Below are 23,627 nucleotides of genomic sequence, written 5' to 3' on the forward strand. Positions count from 1 at the left end.
AATCTTCTCGAACGGTTTGTGAACAAATGTTGAATGCTTTCAGGTTAATAGTGAAAAATGTTTGCTTTAAACATCATTAAAATGGACTGGGGAAAAAGAAATTTCGGCTTCTTTCATGTTTTTTCAAAGCGAATTTATTCACATACATTTTCATTCATATACATACATTCAAACACTAATCAATGATATATAACGTACTGTAATGTAATAATATAAGGACCGTTTCGATCGATTATATTTCGTCACTTTTACGATAAACCATCACCGAACTTCTGAGTTTTCTGGAAGAAAAACTGAGTCTGGTAATTTCACTGTCTCCTGTGAATTTAGCTTACTCACCATTAATAGAATCTTGAAAGAAACCGAAACAAATGACAGTCGGTTGGGGCAAGTTTGAGGATATACAGTGGATGCTTCAAATTTTTGCTGAGTCACTAAAAACGTGTGTAGGTTTTGTAATGGTGGAAGACGCACACATTTAGCATAACCTTCTTTGGTACCAGTTCCGACTTTGCCACCGTTTACTTATTCAATTTCTCTAAGCATTCACCATGATCTTCTTCATATATTATTGTCGTACAAGAATGTCTCAAAAATGGCTCGTTTTAACAACACAGAATCACAAATGAATATTTTTTACTGTTAATTTGGAACCCAAAAATTAGCCTTATGTGCTGTCAAAAGTATATGGCTTCGTTAAGAAGTATTATTAGATATATATGACTTCAAAGCTATCTATTGGAGGAAAACCTTATATGCTATGATAACACAACAAACAACGGTGGTATAAAGTGATGGCAATCCTATTTGACATGGATCTTCAGATTTATATTCTATAATATTAGATTGACCTTGAATTTAGTCATAAGACCTGTTCTTCGTAAATATTATCATGTTAATAGTCTTTATGAAAGAAATTGTAATCAGTGTTATAAATGAATTCCCAATACCCCTTAAAAGCTGAAGCTTTTAAACTCTCCCCTTAAATTACTTCCATTTTTTTTTGAAAATGGGAATACATAGTGGGTTGATGCTTTGAATAAAATATAAGGTTCTGTTTTTTTACTTATTTGGCTATCATAAATATAATAGTTATAAAATAGTATTGTACCTGTTACTCGGCCATTAATTATTTTGGGAGGTAACCATGTCAACTCTACCAATTGTGAATCTTCATCTTTAAGATGAACATCTACTTCTCGCGGCGCTACATTTGGTGGCAATTCCCAGGTCTTGTTCTGTACAACCATGCTCCAAGAGCTCTCCCTTCGACCTATTAAACGCAATTTAATACTTAAATATTTGCTTATTTAATCTAATATTCTAGCATACCTTTCACCAATTTTACTGCAAATTCATACAAAGTATTGGGTTTCAAGTCATTTATCATAGTATTCAGATCTGTTACGTTGATAATCTTTGGCTTAGTTGATGTTTCTGCTGTGTATTTCACCTTATAATATCTCTGGTCTCTTATATACTTTAAAAAATAAAAAAATATTATAAAAGCATATTAATGAATCAATTATTTCTTACTTGACTTTGTTTTAGGGTAGGATCTGTCCAATATAAAACAACGGACGTCGTACTTAGTACGTGAGCTTTTAAACCCATTGGCGGCATCAAGGCGGAAGCAGGTTCTGGCGGTGGTTCATCTTGAGTTTTAGCTGTTGCATAAATTGGAGGGCCCGGACCCATGTTGTTGCTCGCTCTGATACTTAACACGTACTCCGAGTTTGCTTCTGTATAATGAATAAGATGATAACTGAAAGTGGTTACATATTAGAAAAAAGCTTCAGCATACCTAATCCTTCTATAACATAAGTCCTATTGCGCTCGTCTAGCTCATGTGAATATATATCCGGTATACCCTTGCCCCAACCAATAATATAATTACGAACTCGTACTTTTTGATTAGCTGGTGGCGACCACATAATATATAACTTATCAAAAGTGGTTTTAACTAAAACAATATTGTTAACATGTTAATTAAATGATAATGTTCTCAATATTTAACAAAATGCTTGATTGATTAATGTATTCATTAAACACTTACATTTTAAACCAGATGGTAATCCTGGAACAGCACTTTCATTTAAATCGTTTTGGAATGTCTCAACTTCCACCCAGTCTGAAGGAGGTCCTGTTCCATTAACATTCATTGCCCACACTCTTATCTGATATGGTGCGCCTCTCTCTAAATCTTTGATAACGTAGTGGCGTTCATTTGTAGGCGTTGTGTAAGTGGTTGCTTTTCCTTTACCGGTTCGTCGGTACTTTATTTTATAACCCAGAATAACACCATTTTGCGCTTCAATAGGTGGTGGTTCCCATCTAACAACCAAACTCTGCAAATATTTGGGTAAATGTTAGAATATTGTTTTGTGGTTTAGTTTGTATTACTTACAGTACTGGACGGTTCAACGGTGATATTGTTAGGAGCTTCAGATGGAGGAGCACTGAAAGTTCGAACTAATTTTTCCTCCGTGGCCGCACCAGCACCGTTTCTATTAACAGCCACAACCCATATACTATATTCAGTATATGGATTTAAACCATTTAGTTCTGTAGTTAGCTCAGCAGAGTCCACATTGTGTTCCACTGATGAAGTAGTCTAAAGTATGTATAGTATATAGATATGACCTAAAGATTGTATGGTATTTTATATTTAATTACCTCCATGTAGTATATAGTATATTTCAAAATATGCCCGTTAGTTATTTCGGGCTGTTTCCAAGAAATATGAATATTACGAGGACTTGTGCTATATGCCTCGAAATTTTGTGGAGCGCTAGGTACGTGTTCTTCGGATAACGTCGTAACTGTTAGAGTATTGGAGGAAGCTCCAGGTCCGTTCGCACTTATAGGCACAACACGGAAATGATAGACTTTTCCAGGAGAAAGGTCTCCAATATGGATTTCCTCTAATTTTGATTTTGAGGTATTTTTAAATCGTTCCCTAAAAAATATTTAGAAAATATTTAAATATGATTTGCTACACCCAAACAACCATATTCAATGGTTTGATGTTAAGATTGATAATTTACCTATCGCTTCCTTCTTGACGATAATACATTGAATACGTTTCTACGTTGTTGGCGTTCTCCTGTGGTGGTTTCCAGCTGAGGATAACAAATCTCGCTTTGGTAATGATGGATTTCAGATCAAGCGGTGGTCCTGGTAGGCCGTCGGTGATCTTGGAGTCGGTGTTACCTGCTAAATTGGTATTGTGGGAGGAATATGCTGATTGGGTTTCACCCAGACTACTATCATCGCTCGACTCGCTGCTCTTCAGCGAACTAAAAGCGCTATGGGGGTCGTAATCGCTAACGATAGATGGCTTTAAAGCATGACCGAAGTCGACTTCCCCCAATTTACCACCATCTTCCGATTTAAGCGCAGTGAAAAGAGTGGCCGACTGCTTTTTGTACGACAAATCGATCGGCTTTGACAAAATTTTTTTCGGTCTGTTTTTCGGAAGCTTTTTCTTCTCCACTAAACGAGCCAGCGAATAACGCGATAAAAACGTATGACCAACACATGCAAAACGATAGTGAAAATGGGGTCAGGATATAGGAGGAGGAAATGGAGAAAATAAAAAAAAACAAATTAATAATTTAAATAGAAATAAATAAATCAAGAATAAATAAGCAGAATAAATATTAATATCCGACATTATTTTAACTGGTCTCAATTAATATTAAATATACATCATTCTACAATCATTAGTTGCTTGCATGTATTTTGATCCGATATATCATTTGGTGAAGTTTCAAAGGTAAAAAATAATAAAATTTGATGATTTTGACATTCCTCTACATAAATCAATAGCTTTCCATTTAGTATTACTGAGTTATTCATTACTTTAATTGATGAACGAAATGGGTTGGACGAAGAACTAGCTCAATCTCAAGAAATTTTCAGACAGATTAGTAGTTGATGAACCAGAGGTTTCCAGGCATAGGAAACATGCGAGAGGAAAGATACAAAAGGAGGTAAAATAGCTAACGCGTGAAATGACTGCAAATGCCATTTCAAACCATTTCTACATCATGGTTTCATTGCTTGGCAGTGAAAAATAAGAGTTTTCTGTGGCATACTGTGGTTGGAGATGAATAATGGAACTGCTACGATAATTTCGAGGAAAAAAAGTCATGGGCTAGTCCAGGAGAACTATCCATATCGACAGCGAAGCGGAATATTCCTCGTGTAGAGCATTAAAAGTTGCTAAAATCGAATGAATACTATATATGTTTACCGACGTGAATTGGACAAGTTAAACGATATATAGCTGCAAAAAAAGGCCAGTAATAGCGAGAAACAGCCCTAAAGTCATCCTCTTCCATGATAATGCTCTGCCGTTCTGCCGCTCCCAGCTTATTCACCAGTCATGTTCACTAATTATTCAGATCGATGCAGCATGGTACCTTTGATGTGGTATCACCATTAATGAAATCGCATTGCACCATTGCCAGAAAGATGACAAAAAGTTGTATGACAAGATATATTACCAATTGTTCTCAATAATGTTCCAAAATATGATCAAAGTATATACAAGCCCCTAATATATGGATGCATTAATATATTATTTAGAGTAATCTTATTAGTGAACGTTAACGATAATACCCCATCTAATTATTTGAACAGCATTATCAATATTTTGTAATATATTTTGGCATTCATCGTCATTGTTTTTAAGTCAATTTGTTCTGACATAAATATCCATTTTTTTTCTCATATCATTGTTGATTAATAACAGTCAATAAATAATTAATATTAATACATTAATTTGCTAGTTTTTATTTGTTCTGCTTATCGCCATTGCTCGGTATCTCAGCCGACATCATCTCATGTTATTTACTAGAATATAGTCAGGAAATATTTTAATGCAGTTCAGAATCACACGAACACTATCGATAATCATGCAAAAATCGACATTTTTTCTTGTTGTTTCCAAATTACAACGCCGTACTTGATTTAGTATCTAGACCTTTAATCCAGGGTACTCGAATGATAAGATTAAGAGTTAATCTTTTTAATTACACAACTCGTTATGGCAACAACGGAATAATTGCGTATTTTCCTGATGCTCGATATGCAGTAAACAATTTGAGTGATGCAGGTGATATTACATATATAAATAAAAAAAAGCTAAATTAATTTTACAAGGACATCGTAAAATGTAACTGTCAGATTTGGAGACAGAAGAGGTTCAAATAATTTTAGTATGTCCTTAAATAACAGCAGTAACAGCAAAATTGAGAATTAATTACCCGTGTTTGAGATAACTTTTAAGCTTGCAGCTGCTTGTATATTGCCAGCAGGATTAATGGCAAAACACTGAAATATGCCCGAATCAGAACTCATCAGGCCCATTATTTTCAAGTTATTGCTAGAAGTAAAATTATTATAAGTTTCAGGTATAGCTCATTTTGTCTTAGACATACCCGTTGACCAGTTTGTAGTATTCGGAGTACTTTACAAGTTCTCCATTTTTGAACCATTGTATTTTGGGTCCAGGTATTCCGTAAACGCTACATTCTAATTCTATGTCTTTTGTAGAGTATTCAGTTCTATCTTGAGGTTTCTTTAAAAATCTAGGAGGCACCTGAAAAAAATTGAGTTCAGCATATATAAATAAATAAAATTGCGCTTAGAAAGAGTATTGAGGTATGAATTTTATCTATGTGTTGTCTGAGTTTGTGTTCAAGATCTGGATGCTGAACTATATATAACAGAATATAAAAATAATTAATGTTGAGTTATGAAAAGCATTTAGGAATTCTTTGTGTCTATGTATTTCCTGAGTTTGTGCTTAAATTTTTGGCAAGTTGATAAAGAATTTAATTCAGTACATAAGAATAATTAATGTTGGGCTTTTTAAGAGATTGAGTATTCGTTGTATGTAGGTGTAGTCTGAGTCTTTGTTTAAAGACCTGGAAAGTTTATAATAAATTTAATTCAGCATATAAGAATAATTAATGTTGAGTTTTGAAAGGGTATTTAGGAATTATTCGTGCCAATATACCGTTTGAGCTTGTGTTTGAAGATATGAAAGTTTATAACAGGTCAATTGAAAAGTTCCCGGCCTATCATAGTAAAACACATTTTTTTGGCAAAATTAGTTTCTTGTTTTCAACATAATTCTTTGCTTCAAAATAGTCCTCAGTTTCGGCAATCACCTCTTCATTCGACCAAAATTTCTTTCCAGCGAGCATTCTTTTGAGATCTGAGATCAGGAAATAGTTGCGGGGGCCAGATCTGGAGAATACGGTGGAGTGCATAAGGAAGCAGTTCGAAGCCCAATTCATGGATTTTTGCCACCGTTTCCACTGACTTGTGGCACGGCGGTGAAGCAGCACTTTCTTTTTCTTCAAATGCGGCCGTTTTTCGGCGATTTCGTCCTTCAAACGGTCCAATAACGCTATATAATAGTCGCTGTTGATGATCCTTCCTTTTTCAAGATAGCCAATGAAAATTATTCCATGTGCATCCCAAAATACCTTGCCAGTCAATTGTTGCGTTTTTCCACGCTTTGGAGCGGGTTCGTTGTGTGCAGTCCACTCGGATGACTTTCGAGTGGACTTCGGAGTAAAATGATGGAGCCATGTTTCATCCATTGTCACATATCGACGCAAAAATTCAGGTTTATTACACTTGATCATCTTCAAACACTGCTCCGAATCATCAACTCGTCGTTGTTTTTGGTTAAGAGTGAGCTGGCGCGGCACCCACTTTGCACAGAACTTTCCTACTAATGATCCGACAGCTGTCAAATTTATACACACAATCTTTTGAGAGTTAGGGCTAACTAAAAAATATATGGATGTAATTCTAGTAGCGCCATCTACGTGTCAGGCCGGGGACTTTTCAATTGACCTGTTAATGAAAGAATTGTTCAGTATATAAGAATAATTAAAATTGGGCTTTTAAAGGCAATAGGTATTGGTTGTGTATATGTGTAATCTGAGATCTTGTTTAAAGACCTGGAAAGTTTATAATTAATTGAGTTTAGGACTTAAGAATAATTAACATTGGGCTCTAAAGAATATTTAAGAATTCATTGAGTCAATGTACAGTGTGTGTTCTTGCATACTTGAATTTCAATAGCAGCAGATGCATCTAAACTGTCTTCTCGATTTTCGGCTCGACACTGGTAAGTACCACCGTCTTGCTCCTGTATCTTGGTTATTCTTAATGAGCTTGTTGAACCAACCAAGCTGAATCTACTATCTAGATCACTAAAACAGATGTTTTGGTTATATTTTGAATGTTATAACTATTTGTTTTGTATCTTACTTCATGTCAATAGCATAACCGTCCTTTAACCATTTTATGGTTGGTTTAGGATTCCCATTCGCCGCACAATCCAGGGATACATTTTGACCCTCGACAACGGAGGAGGGTCGCGGTTGAGCAATGAAGGTTGGGGCTGCCCTATGGGCCGCCTGTGCTTGGTCCCCATTGATTATTAAATGAGCTTTGTTGCTGAGCCTATAGGAATTCAGTCCTGACGCGTTACACCTGCAACAGTATTTATTAGTGTTGTTCTGTGGTGATATCGATTATGTTATTAATTACCTGTAAGAACCCTGATCGTTCTCCACTACTTCATCGATTTCGAGCGCGCCAGTGGGTAACATTGTCATTCGTAAGTCGTCAAACTGAAGGGGTCGTTCGTCCTTTAGCCATCGTATTCTCGGTGGTGGAATGGCGTCTACGTAGCAGGCGAAATGTGCTTTTTGACTGATGTATACCGTAATATCACGTGGTTCTTCAAAAAACCCAGATAGCCCTGTAAATATTAATTATTATTATTGTTATATGTTAAAATTTTAGTCACCTCATCAATATTGTGTTATTTAGTGACTGATAACAATGAGTTAGTTAGTTAGTAAGATATTACAATATTAGATCACTTATTATAAGAATAGAGTGAGTATAGGTAAATTATGAATACAGTAAAATTAACGTAAATGAGTGATAGAGGTATTCAGGTCAATATATATTTTATGGGTATAATTTATTTCCTGAAATTTTCTTCCTACAGTAACAGTGTTTCTATAGTCTGTCAAACCCTAGTTGGATTTAATGGAGATTAAGCGTGGACAATTGCTGAGAATTAAATGTAAACAAAACTTATAGTGTGGTGGAGTATCTATGTTTATTAGATGACCGTTAGTGAAGTGACAATGGTCAAGCCTGAGTCGACTGACTATAATGGCATAAGCCCTGAATGATGGTAGGTTGGCAAAAAATTTAGTTTAGCCTGAAAGAGTTTGTTGTAAGTGAAGTTTGACCAGTGGCATTGAAGGGTGTTGCTAATGCATTTCTAATGGTGGAAGTAGGATATTTGTTGTGGGGAGATCTATGTATGAGAGACTGACTGGAAGCTCCTATCTCTTTAGCCAGTGCATCGGCATGTCCCTTAGCAGATATTCTCACGCGAGAGTCTGTTAGGATTAACCAGTGTTTGTATTTGGAAACGATTACTTGTGGAGTGTCATAAAGAAATCAGCAAACAGAATCGAAGCATGATCAGATGAAATGATCATTAGAAATGCTATTGCTGTGGCTGCAAAAGGCACAGCCAACGCGATTTGTACATTTGAAGCCATTTGTAAACGACTTGTTAAAAGCCAATTAACAATCGTTCTTCTTGGTATAGATATGCAATGATGTATCGATTTGCAACTTGGGAAATGTTCAAGGGGGAACGTTTGGAGGAAGAATGGTGTAGTTTGGTTACATCAATTCACAATTATTTCCAAGACCTTCTTATATTTTTTTTTGAATATTTTTTCAATTTTCTGATTTATAAAAATATTAATATTCTCGATTGTCGACACTGTTTTTTAAAATCTTTCAAATTATTTTAAATCCATATTCCTTTGAATGAAATTTATAAAAAATGTGAGTAGTTTTTTCAATATAAACATAATTTAATACAATTATTTGAAATCAAACTGTTAGTCTGAAAAGTATTGAAGAGGTCTAATGGAACTCCCATATATTGCTTTTAAAAGGATACAATTTTTAAAAGCGCATAATAAGATGAAAAAGATAGATTGGAAGTTCACAGTTTAGTGATTGAATTCGACAGTGAGTCGGAAAGTGAAAATGAGTGATGAGAGTGGAAACAATTAAAGGTATGCACATAATTAATTGAATATAACTGTAGAAAATGGTATTGTAGGGAGTGAAAGATTTGCGTGCCCAGATATGATTCTAATTGTCCAGAATTAAACATGACGTATGAGGAGAGAATGAATACTAACTGTCTTGTAGATATGATAAATGTATTAGATAGATAGAATTCAGTGATTAATTTTATGAAGAATGGTGTAGACAGATATACAGTGATACCAAAATGACTTGATAAGTAAACATACCATCGAGGGAAACCAGAAATAAATGTAAAAAGGTAAATATGCTCTCGGATGAAAGTAAAATACGTTTCTCAGATATACAATTGTTAATTAGGTGGATTAGGCCTCCAGAGGGATACTACTACATAAAAAACGCGTCTAGAAACTCTAACCTTATGGATGGCGTAGAAGAGTTCAATATAAACAAAACAAATATAACCTACAAACTATTATACCTGTGTTCTTAATTGTAGTTTTAAGTCCTTCGATAATATATGTATTATATGTACTATAATATTAAAATAAATTATATTTGATAACATTTTTGTTCAATTACTTCATTTAGATTAGAATTTTCTTATATGTACAACCAAACTGAACTAAAACTCAGAGTTGATGCGGCAACATTGCAATGTTTCGACGTCACAAATATCCATGACGCATTACTAAAAAAATTTTGAATAGACTATAGCTCAACGTAAATATAATAAAACACAACCCTAACCTACAAACTATCATAACTGTGTATTTAATTGTAGTTTTAAGTCCTTCGATAATATATGCATTAGATCTGCTATGTTAAAATAAATTGTATTTGATAAAAGTATTGTTGTTTCATTATTTTATTTAGATTAGAATTTTGTTGTATATCAAAGCCAAAATGAATTATCCCTCAGAGTTGATGCGGCAACATCGCAACGTTTTGACGTCATTAATTCAGTTGACGTTGACGTTCACTCTTTTATTCAACGGACTATAGCTTATTCGATCAATATAAAATATTGTACGTTAACGTAAATAAATCATAGTACAAAAAAACTCCAAAAAAAGTCTCCCTGTACAACAGTTAATTTTATCGTGGGGACACAGGTGGCATCACCATCGAAGCGTCAGTTTTTATAAAGCCTCAAGTATAATGGTCGGTAGGTTCCGTTAATATAAAACAAATATTAGGGGAACACGAATGTTTCTCGCTTTTTTGTGATATACCTTTAGTGGCTCGGTCTAATGGAATATGTTTCAAGATTCGTTAATGTGAAAATAACTCGTGATGATAAATGACACCGCCAGCCAGTTTAAGGCGGTGCCTCCTGTCATTTGATGACGCGAAAGAGGCAGTCGCATTATTCAACTGATTCATTGAGGTGTATTCGAGTCTGAGAAATGTTTAGGAACCTGTCTGAATGGGAAGAAGTGATTCATGTTTCCTTCCGGTGGAAATCGAGAACATTTGGCGGTTTCATCATTTATTTATACGTATAAAAACGGTAAATAGGTAAAAAATACTCGGATAACTTTAATTATTATATTATAAAATTAATATTTTACTATATTATAACATCTTTATTAGATACGCTTAGTACAATCTTAATTATAAATTGATTTATTACTACATTTCATTTGTACTTGGACTAATTAACAAGCAAGACGAGTGCGAGAAAATACATCAATATGTATTCCTCAATTATACAATTATAAAAACTTATAGCTATAGTTTACACTAAAGGTATACACTTTATATAAGTTCGTATGGTTTGGTTTACTTCAAAACATGGCTCCATCATTTCATTCTGAAGTTTAATCGACAGCCATCCGAGTGGACTCCACACGATGAACCCATTCCAAAGCGTGGGGAAACGCAACAGTCGGCTGTTGTGAAATAATTTTCATTGACTACCTTGAAAAAGAAAGGACCATCAACAGCGACCATTACATAGCGTTATTGGACCGTTTGAAAGACGAAATCGCTGAAAAACGGCCGCATGCACCGTGTCAAAAATCCATGAATTGGGTTTCGAATTGCTTTCTCATCCACCGTATTCTCCAGATATGGCCCCCAACGACTATTTCCTGTTCTCAGACCTCAAAAGAATGTTTGCTGGGAGGAAATTTTCGTCAAGTGAAGAGGTGATCGACGAAACTGAGGCTTATTTTGAAGCAAAGGACAAATCGTATTACGAAAATGGTATCGAAAAGTTGGAGGGTCGCTATAATCAGTGTATCACCCTTGAAGGGAATTATGTTGAATAAAAAAAACTAATTTTGCCAAAAAAAATGTGTTTTACTATAGTATGCCGAGGACTTTTCAATTAACCTGTTAAAATGGTGGACGAAACAATTGATGTTGCTGCAAAACCTCAACTGGTAGTTATTTCGAGATTTGTTCGCGATGGTGAGCCAATTGAGTGTTTTTGGAACTATAAATTCTTGAAAAATGTGACGCAAAAAGTAACAATATTATAAAGTATTAGTAAAACAATTTTAAGCTTTATAAATCTTTTAATTTAAAATTCACCCAACAAAGTGATCGCACAAAGCTATGATGGAGCAGCAGTGACGAACGGCCAACATGCAGCAGTTCAAGCATTAATTTAAAAAGTATCCCTTTGCTCACTATGTAGTACACTGTTATGCGCACCAATTAAATTTGATTATGTCTAAAGCTGTTTCCACAAATAAGCAAGTACGAAAATGAATATTAGTGAAGCATCGGGTATAATAAGTCATCAGTCAACGCAACCGCCCAGGCAACAGTAAATTTGATCACCAAATATCTGCTTTAGAGGCGTGTGATGTTATAATTAATAAGTTGTGCAAAATACACTTGATAAAGAGCAATTACGAACTGAACTATCAGTTATTTATTCAAGAAATGATTGCAGAACATTAAATGGTTAATAGCATACAATTTTTAATAGCAAATAATCTAGGAGACACATTGAAGGAGACTAGACAATTATTAGAAATCGTGGTAACAACTCCCATGGCAACATTAGAGACCGAAAGGTGTTTTTCAACACTAAAACGCATCAAAACGTTACTCAGAAATTCACTGACAAAAGATCGTTTTTTTGTAAAAATTGCAGAACACCTCAAAATTTTTATCAAGAGCCGCCACTGCTAGTTAATATGACAGATTGATTATATATATTTAATGAATCATAAAGAATATTAACAGGTGTGTGTGAAGAATCTCCAGTTTCCAAACTGGCGCCAGCATTTATATATTCCCGTCTTTATTTTCTTTTTTAATTTTGCAATTGATGGTGTGCGATTGCTGAATATTTTACAATGTTATTATGCTACTCTTACGTGTTTTAATTCATTAGCATTCTTGAATTATGAATGAAATATTTTATTTTATTGTACAGGGTTTTCTCAATTGGAACAGGTCGACGTTGATAGCTTATGGAGACCATGTTATATTAGCGGCGTCTGTTTAACCTGTTCTTCATTATTCAGCCACTGTCACATGACAGTGTATCACGCCCGAGTGAACAAACTTCAAAATCAATGTTGGTTAGCGCAAGAGTTACAAGCATTTTATACTAGATATGGAGGCCATTCAAAGTACAACGTTAGATGACTAAATTCGAGAATGACTAGTTTGGTAAACAATCAGTCACACCTACGTTAAAGAAAGACCTGTGAAAGTATGTCGAGTAACATGACACAGTTAATTTCCTATTGTGCGTAAGAACTTGAAGAATTTGCGCCCCTAGAATACCTCACTGATCCAAGAACTGAACGTTAATGAATATAGACAACGCCGTTTGCTGGTTGGTTTTGGAGAGGTTGGAAGAGGTAATGAGGTAAATTATCTAGTAAAGCTTTATAGAACCATTAATCAATGAAGTCTCTTATAGGCCTCTACTCTTAACAGTAAAGTGTGTTTCCCTAGGATGATAATCAATAATAAGAGAGATGAGCTGTTGCCCTCTGCCTTTGATTTATCTGACACGTTATAACATATATAGTCCTTTCAATAAAACAGTTAAGTCACGTCATAGATGACGTCGAATATACTGCCAAATGTAGTTTGTAAAAATGTAAAATTCGTTTTAAACTCGGAGCGGGTTCCTTCTCCTTTTATTCTAGTTAAAAAGAGACAGTATGCTATCTGATCTGGAACTGGTAACCGAATCAGTCCATAAAATTCTTCAAAACATTAGTGATAATAATTAAATGTTACAAACAGACAGACATGTAAGACAAAATTCTAAGTTAATGCGGCAACATTGGGATGTGCAGACGTCATAAATTTTGATGACTTGCATGAGCTGTTTTAGTGGATATACTATATATTAAGTTTAATGACATAAAAACTTAATAAAATTGTAAAATAAACAATTTTAATAATCTTTAGATCTGGATATCTAACCGACAACACTTTAGTCAAATAATTGTGAAAACTAAGTGAAACTAGAAAAATATTAGAATGGATTAGAATTAGAAGTTGTCAAATGAAAGGATTGTATCACACGACGGTCTTAGTCATTTGTTCTTGAACAGTCACAAAATCATATATTTATCAACCTTTTGATTGACAAAATGTTATCTGGTATAATTTAATTGATTTAAAATTAAGAAAAAGTGTAATAATTCTTCTTAATATCTACAATTTCACTTGATTATAATATAAATAAATATTAAAACTTATTATCGTACCCACCCCTGTATCATTAATATTTAACGTATCTATACAAACTAATTAACACATACTATATTTGACGAGCCATAAAGAGCAATTCTTGGGTGTGTGAAGAATTTCACATATTCCAAATATAACGCCATTTAGCAAATAAAATAAAACTTATTTTTGCAAACGCTGTTATGACTTTTTTATACGTCTGTTATATCGAATTATCTAAATTTGATATTTTTTTAATCTGGCTTTTTAAACGTGATGATTCCATGTTCATAATTAAGCGGCATTCATAAGAAAATCATCTGTGAACTATTACCTCATCATGATTAGTAAAAGTTTAGTAAAACAAGAATAAAAGATGTGATGATAATGCATTGTCATGGTGGATACAATAGGTACTTTCTAGATTTAGAAGAATGTATTTATTTTTATATATAGGATGAGATTGAAAATTTATTTGATAACAAAATTCAACAACAATTGACAAACTGTTTTAGAGGCAATGTTATTTGCTTTGGGCAAACTCTTTCTACTTTTTTAAGCATTTTTATCTGCGTTTATAGCGTGTATCGTGGTTTAGAAATATGAAATGTTTATTTCTCAAGGTTTGAAAAGAATGGGTAGCTATCGAACAAGGATTTAATGCTGGTGGAGTTTCTGGCGAAAGATTTTTGCTACAGAGATTTTAGAGATATAAAAAATAATTGAAATGAAAACTAGATTATTATATAATATAATAAAATAATGTTATAAATAATGTTAACAGATGTTACATGAACAGTTCTTCAAAATTAGAAACCATGTCCAATGAGAGTTAATATAAGGTGGTCAATTGTAAATTGTTAATTAGTTATCAAATTTTTTAAAACATCTCTCAAAACCATTTGAATTATCTATCAAACTATCAAAACCTATTTGACACTTTATATTTGAAAAAAGTTTTTTGTTTATAATTGGTTTCGTACTAGGTTGGTAAAAAAGTAATTTCGGTTCTTCTTAATAGTTGACTTTAAAGTCGCGTATTTCTGGTAATACTTATTCAATGAAATCATACTGTACCGAGGCTACAGTCCATAGAGTATTCTAGACAAAAAGTAACTTTTGATTTATGTAAGAATGACATGGAATAGTTTAGTACAGATCTAAGATTTCACACCCAAACAATTAGAGTTTGATGGTTTTGTATTTAACATAATTTTAAAACACAGTACAATTTTCACATATAATTTAACTATTACATATGATAAGTAACAGTAATATTGGCAGTAAGATAATAGAACAGTAAGTAATAAGATGTTTTATTGTTGGGGGAAATTTGCCTGATTTAGATTACCAGATCTAACGTAACGTCTTTTTTTTATTTCGTTGAAAGTTATTGCGATTTGAAAATTTTATTCCAGAAGGTTTTTGTTATATTCAGATTACTCTATTCCAGATTTCGTCATATTTTAAAGCGAAACCTGCAGGCAAGAAAGTTGTGTGGTTTCTAAAGTGATGAGTGCTTAAATGAATGCTAGTTAACAAGCCAATTGAAAAGTCCCCGGCCTGACACCTAGATGGCGCTACTGGAATTAAATCCATATATATTTTTAGTTAGCCCTAACCCTCAAAGGATGCGTATATAAATTTGACAGCTGTCGGATCATTAGTTTGTAAATTATAGAATTTTGAGTGAAGACTTTTGTTATTGTGAAAAAAAAAATGAATAAAAAGAAATTTCGCGTGTTGATAAAATATTGCTATTTGAAGAAAAAAAATACAGTTGAAGCACAAACTTGGCTTGATGCCGAATTTCCGGACACTGCCCCAGGAAAATCAATCATCAAGGATTGGTATGCTAAGTTTAGACGTGGTGAAATGAGCACCGAAGACGGTGAAGGCAGTGGACGTACAAAAGAGGTTGTTACCGACGAAAGCATTTAAAAAATTCCCAAAATGATTTTGAATTACCGTAAATTGTAATTGAATGAAATAGCAGACACTCTAAAGATATCAACTGAACGTGTACATCATATCATTCACGAATATTTGAGTATGGAAAAGCTCTGTGCAAAGTGGGGCCGCGCGAGCTCACTTTTGACCAAAAACAACGACGAGTTGATGATTCGCTGAAGTGTTTGAAGATGATCAAGCGTAATAAAACCGAGTTTTTGCATCGGTATGTGATAATGGATAAAACATGGCTCCATCATTTCACTCCAAAGTTCAATCGACAGTAATCCGAGTGGATTGCACATGAGGAACCCGCTCCAAAGCGTGGGAAAACGCAACAGTCGGCTGGCAAGGTTATGGCGTCTGTATTTTTGGAGGCGCATGGATTAATTTTAATTGACTACATTGAAAAAGGAAGGAGCATCAACAGCGACTATTAGGTTTATACATATTATAGCGCTTGAAGGATGAAATCGCCGAAAACGGCCGCCTTTGAAGAAAAAGAAAGTGCTGCTTCACCAAGAACGTGTTGCAATGCACCGTGTCACAAGTCAGTGAATGGCAAAAATCCATAAATTGGTCTTCGAATTGCTTCCTCATCCATCGTATTCTCTAGATTTGCCCCCCAGCGACTATTTCTTGTTCTTAGATCTCAAAAGAATGCTCGCTAGGAAGAAATTTTTGTCGAATGAAGAAGTGATTGAAAGAAAGTGCGCCGAAACTGAGGCCTATTTTGAAGCAAAGGACAAATCGTACTACAACAATGGTATCGAAAAGTTGGACGGTTGCTATAATCAGTGTATCACCCTTGAAGGCAATTATGTTGAATAAAAAAAAAACTAATTTTGTCAAAAAAATGTGTTTTACTATGGTAGGCCGGAGACTTTTCAATTGACCTGTTAAGAGTGAAAAATTTAATGGACTAACAGATATGGAATGGTTCTATATATTCATCGCAGCTAAAACGATACAATCTCGGGTTATTTTTGATATTAATATTTCGGGCAATTGTGGTTGAAGCACGAAGAAGCTCTACAAACAATTGAAAACTCCGCCAGTGACGTCAAGAAAGGTGAGATAAGGTAAATGTTTGGTGAGAGTAGAAATAAATTGTTCATTATGCTTGCGAAAATCATTTGTCCCTTTTTTGCCCAGAAATTTTAGAAATTTTATAGTGAGGAAATTATGTTTTTATCAAGAATAATAGCCATACGCAAAAAAACGAAATTACATTTTCCCCAGCCCATTATATATAATATCAGTTATATATACAGATACTTTAATATTTATACAATAGTCGCGGGTTCGAATCCTGCTGGGGCATGGACGTACTTTATGTTTGAGATTGTAACTGTAAATGTTTCTATAGGTAACAGTGGAAAATCCGACAAGGAATAATCATCCCAGTCACGCCAGTAACCAGGCTGGGTAAGAACGAATGTGGGATGGCCTCTACGTTGGTCACTAGCCAGTCGGTAAGCTTAATGCCGAGGACCGTGGTTCGGAGCCAAAGTTAAACTGTAGGTCCAGCCTAGATAAACTCTAGTTGGTAAAATGGAGACTTTAACATATTTCAAATATATATATATATATATATATATATATATATATATATATATATATATATATATATATATATATATATATATATATATATATATATATATACATTATGAGCAAAAAAAACTCATTAAATTTTATGACACCTTTACATCTCAAGGGCGGACCTAGACAGAACTTTTAATAATATATCTTATTTAAACATAAAATCATCAAAAATATGTTCATCTTCCTCTGAATAAGTTAATTAATCTCAATAAAGCCTCGTAGTTACTGAGGAATTTTTCATTATTAGGAAGATATGGCGAGTACGATATATTCAAGAAATATATCCTTCATCATCACAAATAATTAATAAGGACATGCATATTCATAATGTTTACAAATACAAACCTGAATGTGTATGTTTATCGTCTAATTCGTCGACTATTTCTAGTAATTGAGTATTTTAATTATAATCTTGTAAAACACCGGGATATCCGAGTGTGTAGAAGTTGATCGTTGAGAAACATGACTGATGCGAAAATAAACATAAGGTTCCTTCAAATGTTCATTAACTTTTTATTTAAAATAGGAGCTGTGTGGGTTGAGATAATGTTGGGTGCGGCGATCATTTTCCTTAAATACGTAAAATATTCACGTCTTCGGCGTACTTAAAATAAATAATGTTCCAAACATATATGATTATTGATAAATTATTTGATATGATAATCTTTGATATATACCGAAAAATCTCCAGTAAAAAATCTCTTGCGGTCATTTGTAGTTTTTTAGAGTAAGAACACCAATAATATATAAAAAATATATATAAAAATAATATAAAAAAAACAAAATTAAAACAATAGAACGAGATTATTTATTAACAGGTCAACTGAAAAGTCATTCAATTGAAAATTCATCAAATTTTTTTTTATTCAACATAATTGCCTTCAAGGGTGATACACTGATTATAGCGACCCTCCAACTTTTCGATACCATTTTTGTAGTACGATTTGTCGTTTGCTTCAAAATAAGTTTCGTCGATCACCTCTTCATTCGACAAAAATTTCTTCCCAGTGAGCATTTGACCAGATCTGGAGAATAAGGTGGATGAGGAAACAATTCGAAGCCCAATTCATGGATTTTTGACAAGGTTCATTGTCTTGATGAAGCAGCACTATCTTTTTTTCAAATGCGGTTTACCATAGTAAAACACATTTTCTTGGCAAATTTTTTTTTTGCTTCTTTGCTTCAAAATAGGCCTCAGTTTCGGTGATCACCTCTTCATTCGGCGAAAATCTCCTCCCAGCGAGCATTCTTTCCAGATCTAGAGAATACGGTGGATGAGGAAGCCATTCGAAGCCCAATTTATTGATTTTTGCCATCTTTTTCAGTGACTTGTGACACGGTGCATTGTCTTGGTGAAGTAGCACTTTCTTTTTCTTCAAATGCGGCCATTTTTGGGCGATTTCGTTCTTCAAACGGTCCATTAACGCTATCTAATAAGCGCTGTTGATGGTCCTTCTTTTTTAAGGTAGTCAATGAAAATTATTCCATGCGCATTAAAACAGTCCAAAATACAGACGCCATAACCTTGCCAGCCGACTGTTTTCCCACGCTTTGGAGCGGGTTCATCGTGTGCAAATCCACTTGGTTGACTGTCGATTGGACTTCTGAGTGAAATGATGGAGCCATGTTTCATCCATGGTCACATATCGATGCAAAAACTCGGGTTTGTTACAATTGATTATCTTCAAACACTATTCCGAATCATCAACTCGTCGCTGTTTTGGTCAAAAGTGAGGTCGCGCGGCACCCACTTTGCACAGAGCTTTCTCATACCCAAATATTCATGAATGATATGATTGAATGGTTTAGTTGATATATTTAGAGTGTCTACTATTTTATTCAGTTTCAATTCAGTTTTAATTTTTCATTCAAAATCATTTTATGGATTTTTTTAATGGTTTATGGTTTTCGTCGGTAACAACCTTATTAGGGCGTCCACTGCGTTCACCGCCTTTGGTGCTCATTTCACCACGTCTAAACTTAGCATACCAATCCTTGATGGTTGATTTTGGGGCAGTATCCGAAAATCAATGGCATCAAACCAACACGCGAAAACTCTTTTTTATCCATATTTTTCATAATAACAAAAGTTGCTTCACTCAAAATGCTATAATTCACAAACTAATGATCCGACAGCTGTCAAATTTATACACGTATCTTTTGAGGGTTGGGGCTAACTAAAAAACACATGGATTTAGTTCTAATAGCGCCATCTATGTGTCAGGCGGGGGACTTTTCAATTGACCTGTTATATGGAAAAGGCTTCGAAAACAATACTTTTTTATAACAAACCAACATATTGTGGTTAAAGAAATGATAATAAATCTAAAAATTATCCATATTTTTTCGTGATATACGAATTTTTCAATAAACCGATATATTTTACAGATCAATGATCTTCTTCTGGCTCTTCAAAGTAACAAATCTAGAAAATATTGATATTTATTGTTGAATATCTATACTTTTTAATCAATACGATTACCTTTTTTGTGCTTTTTGAGTAAAAAATCTATAAAATATTGATATTTAAAATAATTATTACATACATTACATATATACATTCCTAGTTTGTGACATTTGTAATGACATTTAAAATGTATGAACTATTTTTACCAAATTCCTATCCACCTTTTGCATGATAAATTTACGTGAAATTCGTTTTACTTCTTCACGAATCTCTTTCGTCTTGAAAGAGTTGTTTGAGTAGGTTGCAAGCATCAGTCTCGTTATTTTATAACAACATCTAGATATTAAATCAAAAATATGTATAGGATACAGCGATTTTAATATATATATAGGTGTCGATCATAAAGTATATGTAGAGATTTTACTTAAATAGGCGAAATCGAGGAAGTGTTTTGCGTGGTCCAATCAAAGCTGGCTTTAAGACCACTTTTCTAATGGTTCATTTGAATTTCCTTAAATAAGCATATGATTGGCCAATATCTATAACCCGATTATTTGTTTCTATGGTTTGTTTAGGACGCCATTTTTGTATGTCTGATATTGAGTACCATCAGTATTTTTGTGCCTTAATTATAATCACTATTATTTGATTATAATGTATCTTCATTCTCAAAAGTGTTGTGTATCCAGTATATTTAAAAAGTTGCTTGTAAAGTGCCATCAATTAAAAACCTAAATATTTTTAAGGGGTTAATTTACTTGAAACAAATGTATACTGGTTAAGATATTTATAATTAATATTTAGGATTAAGGCTCCTTAACCACGATAACCTTTTCAACAAGGATGTTAAAAAATACATCAACACAAAATAAAATAATATAATTTGTAGATCGAAAAGATAAGCTTGATTTTATAGACAAGAGATTATCATGCTTGTTTTATTATATTGCTAATAGATCCTTAACCCGTTTCTTTAAATCCTCGATTTTACCATAATTTTGATATATATCACACATTTTAATTTAGCACTAAATATATATGAAAAGGGGAAAAACCGTTATAAACAATTTCCATTATATTTGCCAGGAGATATCTTGTGTATTCAATTAGATTGCAGCCTTTCTTCTATTCACATTTCATTATTTTTTATTTATATTAATTATATATGTTTATTATATAGTTATATTTTAGCTTGAATAAATTATTTTGAAAAATTACATTTGGGTTTTATTTAAAATTTAATTGGTCAGTAGAATGTGACGTCAGACGTTGGTCACATGATGCGTATGAAGTCTTCGACCAATGAAATGCTTTCTTATTAAAATATTTTCTTTACAGGTGCCTCTAACGGTAATTTAATTTTCTCAGCGTCTGCCTGCTGAGACCACTCAAAACAATCCTGAAATTATTTGTATTGAGTTAACCCTCTACATATTACTCTATGATATCGACATGGTTGACGATATAACAAAAACATTTAAAAGAATGTTGTCTTAATCATGTAAATAATAAATTTAGTTATAAATTTCATTAAATTTAATAAACAATTCATTTACTTGACCAGCGAGGATATATAACCGACGTACACTGAGAAAAAATATGGTTATCGATAGGAAATAGTTGTTTATTAAATTAATATCCTCTGCATAATATAATTTTCGATCTAATCTCTCAACATCATCGAAATTCAAACTCGAAACCACTATTGGTAAGAGAACTGTCGTTTTTTTTAGGAAGTGGAGACAATTTTGAGCTGGTCAAACAACTAATGAACACCACAGCTGTGAGAGGAAACCTATGTTAATCCAATCAATTAGATTGAAACGAATCGATTGAATTAGACCGAGTGCAAGCTTCGAGAAAAACATTTCAATTGATTCGAGATTGAACTAGGGGTCAATACCACCACAAGTAACCAAAGCGAATGCTGCTGCCGATGGACTTGACAAAACAATGGTGAAGGGATTATGATATATAAGAGGCGCATTTTAAAACAATTGTTGTAAAGATGATTGATAATATATAAAGGTTTCGCTGTGGCATTCCATTCTGACATTTTATTATACTTTAAATAAAATGTTTTTTAATAAATAAAGCTTAAGTTATAGTGCAAACATCTTATAGTTATGTTTGTGTTAACAGGTCAATTGAAAAGCATTTTGAGTAAAGCAACTTTTGTTATTGTGAAAAATATTGATAAAAAGGAATTTCACGTGTTGATAAAATATTGCTTTTTGAAGGGAAAAAATAGAGTTGAAGCCGAGTTTCCGGACACTGTCCCAGGATAATCAATCATCAAGGATTGGTATGTTAAGTTTAGACGTGGTGAAATGAGCACCGAAGACGGTGAACGCAGTGGACGCAAATATTTAAAAAATCCACAAAATGATTTTGAATGACCGCAAATTGAAATTTAATGAAATTGCAGACACTCGAAAGATATCAACTGAACGTGTACATCATATCATTTACGAATATTTGGGTATGAGAAAGCTCTGTGCAAAGTGGGTGCCGCGCGAGCTCACTTTTGACCAAAAACAATGACGAGTTGATGATTCGAAGCAGTGTTTTTGAGGATGATCAAGCGTAATAAACCCGAGTTCTTGCGTCGATATGTGATAATGGATGAAACATGGCTCCATCATTTCACTCCGAAGTCCAATCGACAGTCATCCGAGTGGACTGCACACGATGAATCCGCTCCAAAGCGTGGGAAAACGCAACAGTCGGCTGGCAAGGTTATTGCGTCTGTATTTGGGGATGTGCATAAAATAATATTCATTGACTACCTTGAAAAAGGAAGGACCATCAACAGCGACTAGTACATAACATTATTGGACCGGTTGAAGGACGAAATCGCCGAAAAACGGTCGCATTTGAAGAAAAAGAAAGATAATGCACCGTGTCACATATTGCTGTCCTATCTACCGTATTCTCCAGATCTGGCCCCCAGCGACTATTTCCTCTTCTCAGATCTCAAAAAAATTCTCGCTGGAAAGAAATTTTCGTCGAATGAAGAGATAATCGCCGAAACTGAGGCCAATTTTGAAGCAAAGGACAAATCGTACTACAAAAATGGTATCGAAAAGTTGGCGGGTCGCTATAATCAGTGCACCCCCCTTGAAGGGAATTATGTTGAATAAAAAAAACTAATTTTGCCAAAAAAATGTGTTTTACTGTGGTAGACCGGGGACTTTTTAATTGACCTGTTATATATAGCTCGCCAAATAAAACAGCTAAGGAACGTCATCAAAATTTATAATACGACGTTGCCGCGCCAAATTTAAGTTTTCGTTTATTTTGACTGACAAAATATTAATATTAATGTAAATAATGAAACAAAAATAACGTTATAAAATATAATTTATTTTAACATTAGTGTATTTAATGCATATATTATTGAAGGATATAAACTACAGTTAATGAAACAGGCACAATAGTTTATTAGAGTTGTTTTCTTATATTTAGATTGACATATGACGACGGTGTCGACCAGTACCAACACATATCGAATTTTATAGATCGATTTGGTTACATGTTCGGACGCATCAGACTTCTGTCTCTTTTTAACTAGAGTAATGCTAATTAGTAGTTTCTCCGAGTTTAAAAGAGATTTTACGTTATTATAAATCAAATTTGGCAGTACACTCGACGGTGTTAATGATGTGCATTGACTGTTTTATCTATATGATATAGTGAATTGTGGCTCAGAACACAAGAGAACGTACACGAACTCGTTGTATTCTAAGCCCAATTTCATTTCCAGTCACTATCGACTGTAATTGTGACATTTCAATACGATTATTATCATTTTACGTCTTTCGCTGGTCATCATTGTGGTTAGCACGTAAGGTAGCTCCGTCTTCTCCTTGGTACAATACCA

The 23,627-nt window shown here is 33.7% G+C and overlaps 1 protein-coding gene across 4 annotated transcripts in view; it reads right to left on the bottom strand.

The window, feature by feature from the left end:
* fra (neogenin protein frazzled) overlaps positions 1–23,627 on the bottom strand; it is a 265,834-nt gene that overhangs the window by 9,099 nt on the left and 233,108 nt on the right. For all 4 annotated transcript variants that reach the window (XM_076410982.1, XM_076410983.1, XM_076410980.1 and 1 more), the window contains exons 4-16: positions 7,582–7,795; positions 7,300–7,524; positions 7,097–7,241; positions 5,448–5,608; positions 5,274–5,392; positions 3,048–3,495; positions 2,677–2,959; positions 2,408–2,614; positions 2,057–2,348; positions 1,805–1,963; positions 1,537–1,742; positions 1,333–1,480; positions 1,112–1,273 (exon numbers count right to left, since the gene is read on the bottom strand). In XM_076410982.1, the coding sequence (XP_076267097.1) occupies positions 1,112–1,273; positions 1,333–1,480; positions 1,537–1,742; positions 1,805–1,963; positions 2,057–2,348; positions 2,408–2,614; positions 2,677–2,959; positions 3,048–3,495; positions 5,274–5,392; positions 5,448–5,608; positions 7,097–7,241; positions 7,300–7,524; positions 7,582–7,795 (2,769 nt within the window). The remainder of the gene's footprint in view (positions 1–1,111; positions 1,274–1,332; positions 1,481–1,536; positions 1,743–1,804; positions 1,964–2,056; positions 2,349–2,407; positions 2,615–2,676; positions 2,960–3,047; positions 3,496–5,273; positions 5,393–5,447; positions 5,609–7,096; positions 7,242–7,299; positions 7,525–7,581; positions 7,796–23,627) is intronic.

Source organism: Rhynchophorus ferrugineus, unplaced genomic scaffold, assembly GCF_030347505.1.
Source record: "Rhynchophorus ferrugineus isolate W39M unplaced genomic scaffold, kcgeb_rfMv2 rfM8, whole genome shotgun sequence".
Classification (NCBI taxonomy): Eukaryota; Metazoa; Arthropoda; class Insecta; order Coleoptera; family Curculionidae; genus Rhynchophorus; species Rhynchophorus ferrugineus.